Source organism: Amphibalanus amphitrite, unplaced genomic scaffold, assembly GCF_019059575.1.
Source record: "Amphibalanus amphitrite isolate SeventyFive unplaced genomic scaffold, NRLGWU_Aamphi_draft 001198F_arrow, whole genome shotgun sequence".
Lineage (NCBI taxonomy): Eukaryota > Metazoa > Arthropoda > Thecostraca > Balanomorpha > Balanidae > Amphibalanus > Amphibalanus amphitrite.
The window spans coordinates 166,418-184,907 of record NW_024882692.1 but is presented as its reverse complement, the minus strand read 5'-3'; the positions used below and the strand labels follow the sequence as shown (position 1 = coordinate 184,907).

At 49.8% G+C, this 18,490-nt stretch overlaps 2 protein-coding genes across 2 annotated transcripts in view; one reads left to right on the top strand and one right to left on the bottom strand.

The window, feature by feature from the left end:
• The first annotated feature begins 774 nt into the window (after positions 1–774).
• On the top strand, positions 775–14,073 carry LOC122371052 (smoothened homolog). The gene is made up of 17 exons (XM_043347124.1): positions 775–988; positions 3,149–3,573; positions 4,169–4,291; positions 4,707–4,811; positions 5,059–5,268; positions 5,617–5,786; positions 6,129–6,250; positions 6,522–6,632; positions 6,852–6,977; positions 7,899–8,085; positions 8,384–8,584; positions 8,923–9,065; positions 9,442–9,664; positions 10,048–10,294; positions 10,709–10,820; positions 11,777–11,909; positions 12,195–14,073. The coding sequence occupies exons 2-17, from the start codon at positions 3,154–3,156 to the stop codon at positions 12,727–12,729; spliced, it is 3,168 nt and encodes a 1,055-aa protein (XP_043203059.1). The 5' UTR covers positions 775–988; positions 3,149–3,153; the 3' UTR covers positions 12,730–14,073.
• Positions 14,074–14,246: 173 nt separating this feature from the next.
• LOC122371049 (enoyl-[acyl-carrier-protein] reductase, mitochondrial-like) overlaps positions 14,247–18,490 on the bottom strand; it is a 32,984-nt gene continuing 28,740 nt past the window's right edge. Inside the window, exons 5-6 of the mRNA XM_043347115.1 lie at positions 15,837–16,130; positions 14,247–14,735 (exon numbers count right to left, since the gene is read on the bottom strand). Of these exons, the coding sequence (XP_043203050.1) occupies positions 14,612–14,735; positions 15,837–16,130 (418 nt within the window). The 3' untranslated portion in view covers positions 14,247–14,611. The remainder of the gene's footprint in view (positions 14,736–15,836; positions 16,131–18,490) is intronic.

The following is an 18,490-nucleotide window of genomic DNA, read 5'->3' as shown; positions in this document are numbered from 1 at the left end:
ATATGAGTTAGGTATCAAGAATAGCAGGTAACTACATAGTTACGTGAACGCCCCAGAAACGCTTACTTTCTCAGAGCAGAGTAGAAACTAGAAGAAGCTGAAATAAGCTGGCAAGTATGTAGCCGTAGGCTTGGCCGTAGGTAACAATTAAACCTTCAAAAAGAGTAGGTAGACCAGACAGTAGACACATTGCAAAGCTGCTTCAAAGTAAACAGATAAAATGTACGCCTCTGGGCATTGCTGGGCTCTCTGGATGAACGATGAACATGTGTTGTCCTGTTGCGCGAAGTAGGTACCGAGGCGACCGACGACCGTACTGCCAAGCTTACTGCCGTGAAGTATGGTTGGGTCGCCAGTCCACTCGCCTGCTCTCGGTACCTCCGGTACTGCCTCGGTACTGCCGTACCGAGGCGACCGTACAGACGTGAAGTTTTAGCCAACCAGGAAACAAAGAAAAAACGATCATTTTTTTAGCTGTAGCATATTCAATATTTGCCAATATATTCAATATCAATATTTGCCTATGGCTTTTGCCCAAGGCCATACTTTGATACTTTTGCCTGTATTATTTCATCCATGCCTTTTTGTTTCTGGTGGTAGCCTTACTTACATAATTGCATGCCGTTTAGGAAGTTAGACGCAAGAGTCAAGCTGATACGCGCCCTAACCCAAAACAACAACAACAACGCATGCGTTTTAGGCGAAATAAAGGTAAATATATTTTTTGGCAGTGGTTTAGTAGTAAATCTTCCGTACGCGCCACTTACGTATCAAGGGTATCTGTTATTGTCGCGTCTTGAGAAACAAAGCGGATGAGTCCGACATTTTTTAGATTTTGACGATCCCTTAATTTGAAAAGAATTTAAAATATTTATTGTTATATTAAATTCATTTGCACGAGGGCTCCATGTTTTATTTTCCACTGGCATGCACCATCGGAACTCTTAGAGCATAATATCGGGGAAGGAATCTGAAAAATCAGCACCAGGTATGCCTTATGCCGATGTCTGAACTCCAACTGTTAGTTGTTACTGTTAACTCAATTCTGCCTTTTTAGCTTATCTCAGTACAAGCTTGGTAAAAGGCTAAAATGAGCTTTGGTGTATCAGATCAGATTTCAAAGCATACCAATGCTCAGAAATATCTGATGTACGGAAGACTGCCTAACTCGCTCACTTATGATTCCATGACCTATACCAAGCAATGCTGATGCCTCTTTATTGCTGATGCTGATGACTCTTTAGTTCCCTGGCTGATGCCTTAATTCACACCCTAACAAGTGCAGGAATTCATGTAATAAAACACGGAAGAAGAGAACCCCACAGGCAAATGTGAAGGCGAAGTCCAAGTATATAAAAACAATCTGACCTGACCTAACCTTACCTATTAACTTACTACCTGTCTACCTGACAGCCTACAACCTTCATACCTACAACCTACCAACCTACTACCTACCAACCTAGGTAGTAGGTACAGGTCTCGCGGGTTTTAGCGGTAGGTTTTGCACCTAGAAAATTTAGTGTACTTCAGGCTATATCTTCGTCACCTTAAGCTTTTAAGTGTTAAAGATGCGATCGACTTGTTTAGTAACAAGCCGGCCATGATCGTGTAAAATGGCTTCATCGTAGATCGATTAGTTTCTGAGATATAAACAGAAATGTAAAAGTGCAAAACCTACCACTTAATCTCGCAAGACCTGTACGTCCTACAACACATGAATGTACACTATCTACCAAGCGACCAACCTACAACCTACCAACTTACATACCACTTTGACTTCATACCATTTAACTTCATACCAGAACACCAACACACTATTTTGGTTCATGGAAAAGTGACATGATCACATGAGAAATGCTATTTGAATATGCTAGTAAAATGCCTTTGGGCAAAGAACGAGCGAGCGAGAGAGTGACCCTGCACATGCGAAAGGGCGCCGGCGGTGTGCCGAATTCGAAGGCAATCGACCCAGTCATTCCCCAGATCTGGAAGCGGCACCTTGCACGTCATGCACATGTGCAAACTGGGTCCAAATTGACTTGCACGGCAGTGGCACTCTTGACTCTACCAACCGGTTCATACTGCTTACCCAATTTGAGCGCAATCGATCCAGCTGTTCTCGGGATCTGGAAACGCCCCCTGCACGTCACGTGCAGTAGCACTATAACCGTAACACATGGGAATATATATTCCCTTGTCGGTGCCTACCTGCACGCCAAGTTTCAGCGAGATCGACCCAGTAATTTCAGAGTAGGTAATTGTAATGGGGACAAATTTGACACCTCTTTTTATTGCATTTTGCACGTGCAGTGGGGGTGACCCACATGCATCGGGAGTATCCGATGTTTGATAGAAGGGGTGCATCCACCCTACAAAAATTACCGCAAGTCACTCACCCAAGCAGTTACCGAGATATAGACCTCCCAAAAGCGCTAATTCTGCAGAATTTCTTGAACACCCTAAGCTTTTCACGTGGCACTTATAATGAAAGTTTAAAGCTGCCTCCAAGGGCACTGGCTCATAGCTCATCCATTGCCCACTGTAATGGATACTCAGGTCAGCAGGGTGCTTACCTACTTGTACTTACACCTTGCTCAGCAGAATCTTGAGTTGAATTACAAATTAAAGTGCTAATTAATTTTTGTCCTTAAAGCTATCAAAATCAGAGCTCAATCGCTTCTAATTATTTTTTCATAGTCATGATAGCTTATTGCATGTCTCAAACATTTAAAATATGATACCTTGCCTGAGTGTTTTTAAATTTAAAGACCCCACATACTTGGAGTTTCATCTGTCCATGGCTCATTGAGCTCATCTGTCAACCAAAATTTCAACCCAATAAGAGTTTCAACCAGTTCTTGATATTTCTTGCTGCATTGACCCTAACAGACAGTAACACTAAGTTCGAATGTTAACGCTCTCTAAAGAATAAGTGAACAAAGTACAAACCATTTGAAATATCAAAAAGGTTTCCAATCCTTAACAATAGGAAACATGAGCTATTGTGCACTGTCGTTGGATACATTCTGTTTCCATGAAGAATGTGTTTGTGTTGTGGGGATAGGCCCTTTCAGTATATATGCGAAGAATTTACGTAATTCGACTTGTGAGCATTAGTAATTGCTAACGTTTTTTTTTCTGTCGCCAGGTGCCATGTGGGTGCCGGGGCTGCTGCGGGTGACGCTGGCGGTCGCCCTGACGGCGGCCGCGGCCGTGCACGGCGACAGTGACGTCACCGTTCCCGTGACGCCTCCGACGTCGGAGGTTTCTGAGGAGCCCAGCGACGGGGGCGAGTGGCCTCCGGCTGGCACCGAGCCGGCGCTGCCGCCCAGCGGCCAGCCGCCGCAGTCCTACTTTGAGCGGCTGCCGCTGGAGGGCAGGCCGTTCGGCCAGCTGGACGGCTTCTCCCCGCGCCAGGGCCCTCCGCTGCGTACCTGCCACAGGCCAGCCGTGTGCCAGCCTCTGCGCCACGGCGCTGGCCACGGCTACGGCGCCACGTGCCTGGGCACGGCGCTCCGGTTCGCCAGCACCTCGCTCAACCTGACCGACTTCAGCTCGCAGGAGAGCCTCAAGGTGCGTGCGTGCGCTTGCTGGTGTCAGAAGGGACAAGTGTGAGGTCACCCGTTCCTTCGTTTCCATCATAAGAACATTCAAATCCTCCTCCACGCCGGCAACCCCTGTTCCGGGCTGGACAGGCAACTTTATCACATATGGGTGGCTCCCATTCGCAACTCCTAAGGGAACACACCCATAGCTGGGTGCAGTGACTGCTTGGGGAGGGTGGGGTGGGGGGTAGGAGAGGGGCTGGGCGACCTGTCCAACTGGATGGGCTCAGCTCCGGCGACTCACTAGGGTGCCCGCCCAGACCAAAGTCTCACCCTAATTCCTATTATCCTCACAGCTCTGCAATGGTCTCAATAGACCAAAAGGGCATAACCTAACAAGACAAACAAGCGTAGCGTTTCAACGGATATGTGTAGCTTTGCAACGTGTGAATTGGGTAGTTAATCATTTATTTACAACTTGATACTGCTGTACTATTCATAAGGTGTTGCTTCATGACTGATCTGTAACTAAGTGATCTCATGAATATTTAGATAGGTAGTAGCTGCTGTGTTTAAGCTGGACCATGCGATATCGTTTTACTCATGCATTGTTTATATTTCAGGAGGACCTGAGCAGATGGGAAGCCTTGCAGCATATTCCAAAATGTTGGAGTGTCATTCAGCCTTTTCTTTGTGCAGTCTACATGCCAAAGTGTGAAAATGATTCTGTGGAACTTCCCTCTCTGGTAAGAAAATTATCTGCTCTTGCATCTCTGGAAATGTGGCTACTTTTCATCCAGTAGCTGTTTGTGACATTATTGAAGGTAACATGTTGTTTGCTGTATCCTTACTTTTTTGCTGCCGTGGGAACTAGGAAAGGTTGTCATCAGTGTTATCCGAAATTGTAATCTTAAAATGTCTTTTATCGAAATTGCTGATGGTTAGCATCATCGTTAAAAATGTGCGTCGTATTTTATGCCAGTTATACTTTTGCTGTTTGATCGATCGATTCTGCTGTCTTCTGTACCCATGTATGGACATCTTTTGACCAAGGCAGTAACCATTTCTCTGCCATGCGTCGCATGCACACCTTGCTAGAGTTAACTTCCAACCATCATGAATGTGAATGTCTGACGATCTTTCGCTCGGCCTCTCTCACAGGAAATGTGTCAGAAGGTCCGGGGCCCGTGTAGGTTCGCGGAAGCCTTGTTCGGATGGCCCGCCTTTCTCGAGTGCGACGAGGCACGCTTTCCGTCAAAATGCAGAGTAAGCACCGTCTTATTTAGCCGTATGTCTGTGGTAGTCAATGAGTTCGCTGTAAATGATGTTTCGAAATACTTTCTGTCATCTCATCTTGGTTTGTAAATGGAACTGTCAAGAAGGCGGGAAGACGATTTTTTTTTGCCATAGCCATTCGGTGTATACAGTCATCTCATTCTTTTCTTTGACTCTTATGACTTCCATTCCGGATACGTGACACTCCATTTTGACCCGTTTCTCTCCCTGTTCCCAGAACTCCATGCAGGACCTCAAGTTCAACACGACCACCACGTGCCTGTCTCCGCTGGTGCCCACCAAGAACAAGTTGGCCTTCTACCCGACGGTGGAGGGCTGCGCGCCGCCCTGCCAGGGTCTGCTCTACTCGACCCAGGAGCGGCACGAGGTGCACCGCTTCATCCACGTGTTCGGCGGGCTCAGCTTCGCGCTCACACTGCTCACCGTGGTACGTGGGGAAGACGTCCGTGAGATAGATTTTGTGGGATAGACAGGGCCAGGTTTGGCGATGTTTATACGTGATAAGCTGCATTCATTAACTGCAGCTAACGTCATGCCTCGTTAGCTGTTGCCTCGTTAGCGTGGCTGTTTTTTAAGGGCCATTTATAGGATTTTTCTCCCCGAAGGAAAAATGACTATTTCATAGTGGCTTTCTCTGGAGATGACAATATTTTCGAAGCATTCCCTTTTGCTTTGCATTTATGATGGCTGGCGTGCTCAGTTTTTTTTTATACAAATGACGTTTCTGGTGTTCGATAGTTTCCCTCAGACATCCCCCTTTCCCGCTCTTTCACAGCTGACGCACATTATCGACTGGCGTTCGTTCAGCAAGTACGCCGCCAACCGCTGCATCTTCTACATCAACTTCAGCCTGTGTCTGGCCATCCTGGGCTTCCTGGTGCAGTTCCTGGACGAGTCGCGCGACACGGTCGTCTGCCACAGGGACGGCACGCTGCGCGGACCGGGGTCAGTGACGCCGAGGGACGGAGTGTTGACTGTGGAGGAGGGGAATGCAGTAAATTGGGTGGCTGTAAGCACGATGGTATGGGAGGGGACACCAATGCAGGCCGGGAGGGTCGCCGAAGCTGGATATGGATGAATTATGAGTCTCTACAGCCTTCCGTAGCTGAGCTTCTAAGATTCATGGCGATGAAAGCAACGTTCGATAAATTTGCGCTCGACGAGATACCACAAAAGAGTACACCTACCCATCATCGCTGACATTATCTTTCTTATGAAGCTTCAATAGAATGCATCCATGATGCCCCAATCCATCATCACCATGTATCTCTGCTGTACCTGCGCCAGATCGGAGGAGTCTGCCACCCCCTGTACGGCCGTGTTCATCCTCATCTACTACCCGGTGATCGCCGCCTTCTGCTGGTTCGTCATGCTTACATTCTCCTGGAACATCACGTTCAAAACGTTTGGTGAGTAATGCAGTCGTCCCATGTTTGATTTCTGAAAACAAAATAGCAGTTTCCAGCTAGAACTTTTTTACGGATTGTAGTTCAGTAACATTTCTTCCGAGAATCTTATTTGGAGTGGTCATGATCGTGGTTTCCGTACTGTTCTTTTTTAGAAAATTATCATTGGGTTTTATACGTGTTCAATTTAATTCATTTACACAGCTTCCGCCCACTGAGGTCGCCAATGCCGTTGTATGTTAACTCCACGTACTATCTCGATGCCTCCTCACAGGCCAGTCGCGTGAGATCCAGGAGCGTCTGGACTCGATGACGTCTTACTTCCACCTGATCTCGTGGTCGGTGCCGCTGATCCTCACCACCGCAGCGCTGGCCACCTCTGACGGTGAGACAATGGCGGCGGGTGGAGCATGTGCCGGTTTATATTTATATTTTGGTTTAATTAAATCCTAGACCATTTTTTTAAACTAGTGAATGTAGCAAACTATAGCCACTAAGTGGCGTTTCGATCTTGTAACCGTGTCTGAACCGTGAACTCATTCCCACCCCACCAGCCTGCCCGCGTTTCTCAATTGACACACTGCTTGTCCGTCATGTCTGGCAGTGGTGGACAGCAACTACATCTACGGCGTGTGCTTCGTCGGGTTCGGCAGCTGGCGCTACCGGCTCGGCTTCGTGCTGATGCCGGCGCTGGCGGCCACACTCATCGGAGGCTTCTTCCTCATCAGAAGTGCGTATCGGGCGGGTTTGTCCGGTAGAGGTGGAATAGCCAGTACTGGGAGCTCTGAGTGGGCTGGTGCATGGTTAGAAGCAAGTTAGGAGCTGCATTAGTGGGAAATGGGAATCTTGGAACGCTGGGGCTCTTATCACTTGTTGCTTTGTAGAGAAAACGTTGTGCATGAACATTTCTATAAACTCATTCTCCGTAGCCCGTTTACTGATTGAGCATTGGTTTTAATCTGCTTTTCGCATGTCAGCCAATTACATTGTTTAGAATTGAAGTCATTGCTGAATTCTTATCACTAAACCTCTAACGATTCGCTTTGCAACTTTGGACGACTTCACACTTTTGCACTTCCTCGCATAGGTCTGTTCGCTTGTATGTGATTAGCGTACCTACGTCAATATTGCGGGTATTTGGTACTAACAACCTAAGCTGCTATTAGTGACTCGTAGAAGCAATAATCTTCTAAGCGTCTTGTAACTGACTGATAAAATGGCATTGGCGTTGTACTAACCGCAGTCCTTTCTTTGCACGCCTTCTATGGATCAGGAAACACGACATGATGACGGTAAGTTTGCTCTGCAAACATTTCAGCGCACATGCTGCTAGATGATCCTGCATAGGTACGAATGAAGATTGAAGACGTTTGTTACGGTTGTTGAATTGTATCGATCGAGAATCTTGGCGATTATTGTGTATTTCGTGCTTAAAATTTATGCAATAGGTATTTGGTTGACATTCATTTTCTTTTGATTGTTACCAATGCAATGATAATTGGATATGTCACGGGGCCTATTAAATCCACGCGACAATAACTTGTTGATCTTTTTTGTATGTTTTTGCTTAGCTCCGACCGTGAGGCGCCGCCCAGCCCCGTTATCTCCTATCACACCCCTATTCTAACCCCACTCCCGGTGGCGAACGCAGGCGTGCATTTCCTGGTGCGCCAGAAGCCGGAAAAGTCTGAGAAGAAGCGTGTAGTGAACACCAGTATCGCCCGGCTGTGTGTGTGCGGCCTGCTGCTGGTGACCGCACTGGCTGTCAGCGTGGCGTGCCACGTTCTAGAGTACGGCGGGCGGGAGCGGCAAGAGGAGGACGTCAGGGACTTTTTGCTGTGAGTGCGGGGAGGAGAGGCGTGGGTCGCTAGAGGGTAGGGGGCTACATTACGCTAAGACTTTGGTGAGAAAATAAGCAAGCTTGGTTTTGTTACGTCGTCTCTGTTTTCTGATCATTTGTTTCTATATCAGGGTGGCATTTCCGGAGTTCTATAGCTGATTCATCAAGTGGCGATAAATCGCTGAGTTTTTTCATTGTCGCTCTCCCATCTACTGTCAGCTTTATTGGTCTCATCCCGTTCTCTGGTACCGTCTGTCACCACCTCCTAACCTTCCCCCTTACTTCTCATTCCGCAGGTGTCAGGCGAACACCACGTACCGCCGGTACGACGACTACAGCTACGGCTACCGCTCCCAGCCGGCCTGCCAGGTGACGCAGCGACCCGCGCCGGTCGTCATCAAGGTCCACGTGTTCTGCCTGTTCGCCGTGGGCATCGTGTTCTCCAGCTGGGTCTGGAGGAGGTCCACGCTGAGGTCCTGGAACAGGTTCTACCGACGGTGAGTAGGGGGAAAGGAGTTGGGCTTGCCTGTGTGGGTGGTTAGAGCTGTCAGTTGTCATGTTTTAGGGGTTTGGGCAAATGATTTTGTGAAGTATTGCGACTTTTTAGCAATTATTTGCCTTGTCGAATCCATCTTGAAAGCAACGCTCGACGCTTTTTTGCCAGCAACCAGTTGTCTAGTAAACTTCGTATCATCAAGTGAGCTTATTTTGTGTAACTTAATCATCACATCATTCCGATGTCATCCGCTCGGATCTAGCTGAATCATTGTCGGCTGTCTCATTGCAGCTATAAGTCAGATGAACAGTGTCTCTGACTGCACTTCTCTCGTTTCAGCGTGGTCGGTAAGCCCGAGGACCGGCCGGTGCGTCGTATCCGCAAACACCAGGTGATCGCCCAGGCCTGGTCTAAACGCTACGAGCTGGCCCAGAACGGACGCATCTCTCTCAGCTTCCACAGCACGCACTCGGACCCCGTTGGTAAGTGAACTGAGAACTCATAGCTCAGCTTCACCCGAGTTTGGTGTTCGAACATTCAAGGGCGGAGTCGTTTTCGATTTTTCATTCGACCGTGGTGTGCTCGTGTCGTGTTGTACAGCGTTTAGCTTGCCAGTGTTGACGTTTTCGTATAGTGGATCACCGACTTCGCATATTGCATTCTCGTATGGCAGCTGCTTATATGTGATGAACTAAGTGACCCAAAATAACGCTGCCGTGTCCAATGACATTTATGTACCAAAGTCCGTGCAAAACGTCGAAACTCTTTCAGCACTCCTGTGTCTGAAAGATGACAGGTCGAGGCTGCCATGCCCTGCCCCATGCAGCACCTTTACCCGCACTTTCTGTTTTTGCTCAGGTATGTACCTGGGCCTGAACAGCGGCACCTCCGACTCGCCGTCGTCGTCGTTTTTCGCGGCCATCCCGAGTCTGATGGAGCGGCGCGGCGCCCTGATCGGCTCCACGTCGTCGGCACTGGGTCTCAGTCGTAACTCGGACGGATCGTTGTACAGTCTGTACAGCAGGGCGAGCCGTCACAGTCGCTACAGCAGGACCAGTCGCCACAGCCGGTACAGCAGGAGGTACGTAGCGCTGACACAGCACGTACCTTTGGCAATAGCAACTCTCCAGCTGAGCCATCTCATCTCCCTAGTCCAATCTGACCTCTCCCCAACTTGTAACTTGTTGTCTTGTAACTTGTCAACTTGAGTCTTGTAACTTGTTAGTCCCGCCAGGCTGCCTCACCACCATCACCTGTCCCCTTAAGCTGAATTCTCTAATTGCCCCCAAGTTGATCCCTTCCATCCAGTCTACTTTCTCACCAGCACCCGATTCTCGTTCGTCCCCTGCCATTATATCTCCAACCACCAAATGATCGTCCCTCATCCCTTCACTCTCTCCCCAACTAACGCTCGTTCTTCCCCGCAAGTTCATCTCACTGACACCCTCGCTCTCTCCCCTGCAGACTGTCACACGACTCGGACATGTCGCGGCGCCACTCGCTCGACTCGACCCGCTCGCTGTACCGTTCCGAGGCGGACCGGGTGGTGGCACTGCTCGGCGGCAGGCGGCGCGGCCGGCGCCGGGCGCTGGCCGACGTGCGGCGCGCCGGACGGCTCTCCACCCGTCTGGCCGTCGGTCGTAGCGACTCGACCCTCAGCAGACGCAGCAGCAGCGTGCTGTCCCAGGCCAGCAGCAGTATTAGCTCGCAGGTGAGTGTCGAGGGTGGAGTCTGGTGGATGATATCCGCCGTTGCTTCAGGTGGGCGGGTTCCGTTGATGAGCAAGATTGAGCTGGACTGAGGTGGGTAGTGTGGATTACAGTCATGATGGTGGATGGTGATGATAGTATGGGTTACTTCGCGGTTGTTAGAATTATTTAGTGAGTCTTAGAAATGAACATTGAGTTAAACGCTCCATTCTAGCTGTTCGAACTTACTTGCTTGCCAGAACGTCTTGGGTGTATTTGCACACGAATACTCCTTCGTTTGCCACTGCCGCTTCTCATTAACTAGTGCACGGTATGTGTTGACACCTTTTTAAGTAGTTCCGTCCTGCACTAGTGAAGCAGCTCAGGTTCGTTGGACATAACTCCGTCTGACTGCCACTCCTCCCGTGTACCGTCAGCTGCTGGGCGCCATGGCGCTGACCAAGCACATGAAGTCGAGTCGCTCGGGCCGGTCGGGCCGGGCCGAGCCGCGCCGAACCAGGAGGGGCACCGGAGTCCCAGCAGCCATCGGTAAGAACCCTCTACGCGACCGCCCTAACTATGTCACTTTGATTGCATTCAAGGGACCGACGTCCTACCTGTTTTGTTATCAACCTATGTCACCTCTCTTGACAGGATGATTGCCCTGCGACTGTCCATAAGACCGACCTGCCTGTGTAGTGTGTCTAGTGTCTCCCTGCCCAGTCCACACATATGCATTCTCTGACCACCGTTTTGTCCACTCTTCGAAACTGATTGTGACGAGTAGCAGGACGACAGCTGGTTAAGACAATTAATCGTTTTTTTTTTCTGTAGCTGCAAGATTATCAACGCCCCAACAGCCAGTTGCTTTCTGCTTTGGGATGGGGTGGTAAACGCGCAAGTTGTGCTCATGTGCGCGTCATTGTCGGTGTCGCCCAATTGATTTATTATGAACGATGACATCGCAGAAATCTTAATGACAGTGGGATTGTGCTATAACTGCTATGAGACAGCGACCTCTATTCACGAATGCGATTTGGCCTGAGTTGCAGATGATGCATCTCCGCTAATTGTGCTGAGAGCGACTGAGTCGGAATTTTGTTGTATTGTTGTAGAACTCATTTGGCCTGGCGTTCTCAATTAGGTGCTGCACATCAAAACGTCTACACGATGCATTGCCTTTCAACTGTCAAACCTGCATGAAAAATTAACCATCGTTGAAGCATATTTGCGGGTTTCACCCTCACCTTCGTGGGCTGAATGTCGCTATTCGCAATCGCAACCAGTTGTCTTGTATTCATTATAGTGCGATTCGGTCGCTTTGTGGCATCATCAAAGTCCGCTGAATGTTCCGAATGCTCCGAGATATCATTCTTAAGTTTTTCTATTTCGGAGGTTCTCCCTCGCGCTCTGTACTGTTTCTGGTCTGTCACCCTGTCTTGTGTCCAGTTCCATTTTCCGCCCGAGCAGCTCATCTGACTCCCTCTTCTCTCCTCTGTCCGCAGGCCTGGAGCCGGAGAGCGGCGGCTCCGCACAGACTCAGGGCGGCCGCGATAACGCCAGTTACATCGACTCGGAGCAGGAGGAGGTGTGGGCCGGCCGCGCCCGGCACCACTCACACGAGGAGGATGGACGCAGGTGAGCAGAGGGGTAACAGTGGGGGGGGGGGCGGTCTGAGGGAGGAAACGTTGGGAGAGAATGTGGCTGTCAGGCCTTGTGAAGGTAATATAACTTCAGCCGTGCGGCCGTATAGAGTATGGATAATTGAGCGTAGAGGGCAGCATGGTCTCAAAAGCGTGCCATTCGTTTGAATGTTATTAGCCACCATAATACTGTCGTTTCACCAGTCACTGTCATCCGCCGTGCTGTAACTTTTGTAGCCGCCTGTTGACAGCTGACACGCCTCTCGCCCGTTCCCGGTAGGTCTGCGGCCTCCAGTAAGCGGGCGGCTAGCCGGCAGAGTCGCGGCCAGTCGTCCAACGTCAGCTCCGGCTCCTCCATCATCAACCTCCGTCAGCGGCTGCTCGGCGACGTGGTGGACTTTGCCCGCGCGCGCCGCAAGCAGCCAGCCTCGGCACGGGACGCATCTCCGCCCTGGACGGAGGCGGCCATCGAGCTTACCAAGCTGCCGGGCGGCAGCGAGGCCGAGCGGGATAACCAGGCGCTGGTCAGCGTGGCCGTGCAGACGACGCCGTCCGAGCGCCGGAGAGCGCCCGGCGGCGCCGAGCCGCGCGGCAGCCTGACGCTGCACAACGACCTGCGCCAGGCCGGCTCCCCGCCGCCGCCCGAGCGGCTCAATAACGGTCGCCGCAGCCCGTACACCAAGAACGCCCAGCGGCTCTCACTGCCGCGGGATAATGAGACGGAGGAGGGCAAACGGAACGCCAGTCCGAGGTCGGCCGAGGGGGATGATGTGTCGCTGGAGTCGCCGGCCACGCCGCAGCCAGAGATGGTGTGATGAAGGACGGACGGAAAGATATCGCATCTTTCTGGACAGACATATCGAACTAGATCGGACGGAAGAGTGGTTTGATGGAAGGATCGAAGTGGCAAACAAGCCGCTGGGGTGATCAGATTGTGCCAAGTGAAGCTATGATGGCTGATTTAGATCTCGGAAATACTCGAGCTTGTAGTACTCACATGAGACCGGTTTTTGACCATTTTGTTCCCGGAAAGTGACTGTTGATTTAAATTTCATTTCGTAACAAAGTTCGTTCAGAGCTGCACGTTTCACGTTCAATCGTTGAAGAAGGATTCAGCTTGACCGAAGGACAAGTGAGGGAGGCAGGGGCGCCATTGCTATGTTCTGTTTGATACATTCGGATCTCGCTTTTTTACGCAAGAGAGCTAAAACATGCGCTACGTCGTGAAGGCTGAACGATGAATCAGTAACGGGTTGTGTGTGCCTTAGTATTTCCCTACTCCGTGTTGGGGTCGGGGACAGTTTTCAGCTATCAATGGTGTATCATACGAGGTGAGGGACATTGTGACTGACAGGTGGGTACTTTATTTTGCAGTGAGATTATTTGACAGTGAGAGATAGGTGTACAAGTTCAAACATGCATAGGGGAGGGGTTCTGATGGCTTGGGTGATTCTCTTGAGAGTGGTAACGACGTGAGAGTTGTAGGGACGCGGAAGGGTGGCAGGTTGGTTGGATGATTTTCTAGCGACGTGTTTCGATCTCACCGGACCGACGACGGTACCAGTTCTGATCGGAAGCCACTGGTGTCTCGGAGCGGCCGGCTTCGATGGGAAGGCCGCTGGGGATGGCAAGAAGGCACGATATTGATATTACTGGGGAACAAAGTGCTGTTTACCCAATCTGACTTTGTGGAAAACGAGTTGTCAGCATTGTGCGAAGTCGAGATCGGTGCAACATTGTTGTTCCGGGCAACAATTGAGAGTGAAGTGTTTGATACTGTTGTGACATGCGCCTGATGTTCTGTAGTGTTGTTCGCCGAGGTTGGTTCGTTTTCCATGCGTCTGATATCTCGACATTTGTGCGACTTGAAGATCTGAGGCCAGTTTTACCGACAGAAAAATAGCCACCTGCCGGAATTTTTTGCCTAAAGACCGTTTTACATATGAAACGAAAACATGCCCATCGCGTTTACGCTCCGTATGTGAAGCGGTCTTTAGGCAAAAAATTCCGGCAGGCGGCTATTTTTCTGTTGGTAAAACTGGCCTCTGGAACAGATTTTTCACCGTCGCAGAGCACACGAAAGTGTCATGATGTTCTGTTTCTTGCTGATGATTAGAACGAGCCTTAGCACTCAATATACTCTTTTGTACATATACAAATGTTTCAATGAAATAAAAACATCGTTACATGCAGGATCCGCCATCGCCGCCCGCCAATCAAGTCTGAGGAATGGTCGAGGTGTTCGTTGTTCGAAAGGGGGCGAGCCAGGCGAGCTAGACCGCTGCACTACCGCTTAAGTCCTCCACCATCGTCACAAACTATGTAAAGCAACTTACAACATGCATGGATCGTTTATTTCATACCGCTTCACAAAATCTTCCCTCAAAACTGCCAGGTGGCATGACACTCAAAGTGACGCATGACCGGGCTGCATTCACCTTATAAAAACGAAATACAATATGCGGCTGGAAAAATACCAACCAAACGCTTCAAAACAAAGACAACTTCTCCCGACAGCGCCTCACAAGAGCACCAATTCATCGCGAATCGCCTCAGTCCAAAATCGCACCGGTGACTCGCACAGCAGTATCACGGGGCGCCATCTCTGGGCACGAATCTAACCTCAAGTTCGGGCTCACCCGCTGGGCGGCAGCATCACAGGTCGGCGGGCCGTCGCGTGGTTTGCTCGGGGCAGCGCTACACCTTCAGGTCACGGTCGAAGATCAGGATCTGTTTGGCGCCGACTCGGCCTCCACCGGGCATGGTGCGTCGGACCGCCTCTCGCCAATCGTCGATGTGGACTAGCTCGTGTCGCGGGGCTCTGCGGCAGGCGGAAGGGCACTTTTCAATGCACGGGCCAGCTACGTGGGAGGATAAACGGGAGTGGGACTGATCGGGGATAATCAGGGGACACAGGAATGCCATGAAGTGATGTGTCAAGCGTGGACCGACGGATCAGTCAAGGGGGCGAACATAGGCTAGTCATGGGGAGATAGAACGAGCAAGTCAAGAAAGGAGGGCGGGGAGGCTCAGGTCAGCGGCACAATGATGGAGCCCGATCAAGGACGAGGAAAATCGGAGACACAGTTCTATAACGAAACGATCACCATGACCTTCACTCAATGCAGCAGCGGTATGTGGCGAGGTAGCGCGGACAAAAAATACACCTGCAAACCCCCACTAACACAAAACAAAAGCGGCCAGGGACAGAGCCACCGTGCTACGCGAAACACAAACAATCCCAGGCACGGAACGACCAAAAACAAACATTGCTCACGCTACCGTTTCACGCAATCCACGGTCTAACATATCACAAAGTTGCCGAGTGAGTGGAATAGTGGCGACAGTCGTCAGAATAACCGAGTGTTTATGTCTAGCGAGCCACGTCTGCACAAATCACCCGCCGGGATAACTTTAGTCAGTCTACAGCGAGCGCCGAGCCATCGGAATATGCTGTTGCATCATGAGAAATGATGGCCACTTCCTGCTACCTACCGACCCCTGTCCCGCCTGTCCCCATCCCCAGTATTCAGCCATTAGAGGGAGAGAGAACGGTCGGCCGACAGCAGCGGTTGCGTCAGAAACCCCAAGCCAGACAGCGCGTCCCTACTCCCCTCACGGCGCGGCGGTTAGCATTCATTCAGAGTCCTTCACCCAATAAAAACAAGTCGGTCCTGCATCTAGCCAGGGTCAACAACCTTGATAGATGGCTCAGAGTTGAAAGATCAACTAATGCGGAATCCATACGAGCCTTAGCATCACCGAAAACAATGTCCTTAAGCTCTCAATTTCATACCGGTCCCATTCTTTTAAAAACTACTATTGGATCTTACCAAAGTTCACCTATTTTCATCCAACCGGTCACCCGTCTATCAAACATCCCAATGTCACACCCAACCATTAACCCGCGCTCGGTACTCACTTAAAGTATCCCTGATCGCAGAGCGTCTGCATCTCATCCAGCATCTCCCACCGCGCTCTGGACACGCTGTGGGTGCGGGTCCAGTGCGTCATCCAGAACCCGCGGATCCGCAGGTCGCTGAAGATGAGCTGTGCTGTGGGGACGGTGAGCGGCGCCCGGCTCATGGCGCCATAGGTGACCAAAGTGCCGCTGGGCGCCAGCTGGCGCGCCACTTCTGTCGCCGATGCGCCACCGACGCAGTTGAGCCCCAGCCGCGGCCGCGGTAGCTCGCCCGATTTGAACAGCTGTGTGGTCCTGGCGACAGACGAGGGCGGGGTGAGGGTCGGTACAGGTGGGTGAATGGTAACAGACACAGAGAACAGGGCGAATATACGGCACACGGTGATTGAGATGAGTCAGACGAGAGCGAAGGACAGCGATCAGCGATCAGACGAAGGCACCTGGACAGCGATCAATACTTGATGCATTTCCTGTAACACAGCTCGACGTCAGGCAAACATGCAAATTTTTCCAAGAAAATGCTTCATTTGACTTCGAAAAAAGATACGTTAAGTTCTACATCTTCATTATCTGGGAGAGAAATTGTCAAACAACAAACAATCAATACCCCACACCGCTACAGTCCAAACGTCATTCGTCATCACAACTAGCGAAACAACAGACGGAGGCCATCTCCGCCAACCCATACATGCAACGGTCCCTAGTCGGCAACTCATTCAGCCATACTCGCTCGTGCAGTCCCCGCATACAGCCTCAATGCCGACAGACTTCAAACCCCCTGAGGTGTTCCGGCAGCTTCGTATTCGCACTTCATCAGCACTGGCAGACAGCGAAATATCTTCCCAAATAGTCACTACTGCGCAATTACTGTCAAAGGTAGAGCGAAGAGAGCACCCGACAGAGAGCAACACCTTCAGCGCGCGGGGCGTCACTGCATATCACACAGCTGCGCTAGCTACTGTTTGTTGCAACGGCGGCACAGTTGAGGCCGACACAAAGAAAGGGAATGCGATCCTCCTTCTGGTAAAGCTAAAGCCTTGCAGCAGACACACTCGCAGCCAAGTTCGCAGCTTGCATAGGTCAGACAGGACAGAGATTGACGACGTTATGCATTATGCGATAACATGTCACATGATTTTTGACTTTAATCTCTTTTTTTCTCGAGACGATAGTTCAGTTCACACGTTAAAAGACTTGAGAGAAACTAACATCAGACCTCAGCATCAGTGTTGGCTAACATCACTGTTGGCGCTGAATCGAATATTTGGCTACAGTACCAAACAGCTGGGGCATTCCACGATAGATCGTACCAGGCCCGTCACCCTCATCTCTCAGATTTTAATGAAAATCGGTCCTAGGGGTAATCATAGGCCCCAAAGACGCCTGGCAAAATATCAGACTTCTCAGATCAAAACTTTTTGAGTTATATTGCATTACATTTTTTTAACTTCGGTATGTAACGGTGAGTTTGATGTCCTATAACTCAAGAACGGGTTAAGCAACCAACAAAAAGTAAACAACACTAAGCTTGCGATGAATCAAAAATTAATATTACTATTTAAAAATTCCAAAGAAAAAATTTCAATGTTGAGCAAAAACCTTAATCTTTTTTCATTTGCCTCTAATGACTTTTGGGACCAAAATTTTTCACATTTTTATTTTTTCAAAATAATCTTCATGTCATTGCAAATCGACATGCAAAAAATTAGAAAGGTGTTCTTTCTATAAGTTCCTCATTTTCCCGCAAACAAAATGGGTTTCGGAGGGGTTGATACGACCCCAGCACGCCGTTTCGCTTCTAATAGAGCTAGAGCCTCGCGGAAAAAACGAGCGTGTGTGCCGTTACAAGTCGCAGCGATTGGTACCCGATTTTAAGGTCTCAGGTTAACCGGTAGCGTCTGAGGTCAGGTCACGTGACTGAAGTTACGGGTTCGGTTTTTAGTAAATAACTTCGCAAAAAATGGCCGCAGAGCCGCGATTTTGGCATCATTGTGTTCGCCTAGCTCAGGTGCATCGAATGGTATACTTTTTGCTAGGGTGAGGTCAACTTAAGTAGTTGACCTCGGGTCAAGGTCAGGTCAGAGCCCCTCAGGTCACGAAGCTGGGCAAAGGGTATCATATGGCATATCATTCGATTCGGAAGGTCTTCCCGAGTCCATTGGTGGCTTTCCCGACTCTCTAGCTCCATTTGATCGGGAGTTATTGACGAAAAACTCGTACGACCCTAGTGACGTCATAAATGACCTCACGCAAGGTTAACAATGCAAAAGTAAAGCATTGGACTTTGCAAGGAGTGCATGAAATCACGATACCATGTACGTGGGATAGTTGTAGATCATTCTCGGCGCCAAAATAACAGTTTTTATATTTCCCCATTGATTTATAACAGTGATGTCACGTGACCGACCTGACCTCATGTAACCTTGAAAATTCCCAGATATATAAGTTGTGAGGCCTCTGGAGGACACCATGTATGCGTCCTGTAACTTTCATCTCGGACAGCTATGGTCATTGGCGTCCAAAACAATGTCAGAACCAAACAGCCTTTTTCACCCTCGCGCTCATAGGAAAGAGGGTTGAATGAACCCTCTTTTCACTTTTTTTCAGATGACTCAGACTTGAATTGAAATTTCAGTAACCCGTGATGTCACTAA

Coding starts and splice junctions, on each gene's coding strand:
- LOC122371052 (XM_043347124.1), top strand. CDS start 3,154: ATGTGGGTGCCGGGGCTGCTGCGGGTGACGCTGGCGGTCGCCCTGACG. Junction 5,787..6,128: donor GGCACGCTGCGCGGACCGGG/GTCAGTGACGCC, acceptor TACCTGCGCCAG/ATCGGAGGAGTCTGCCACCC. Junction 10,295..10,708: donor GCAGCAGTATTAGCTCGCAG/GTGAGTGTCGAG, acceptor GTGTACCGTCAG/CTGCTGGGCGCCATGGCGCT.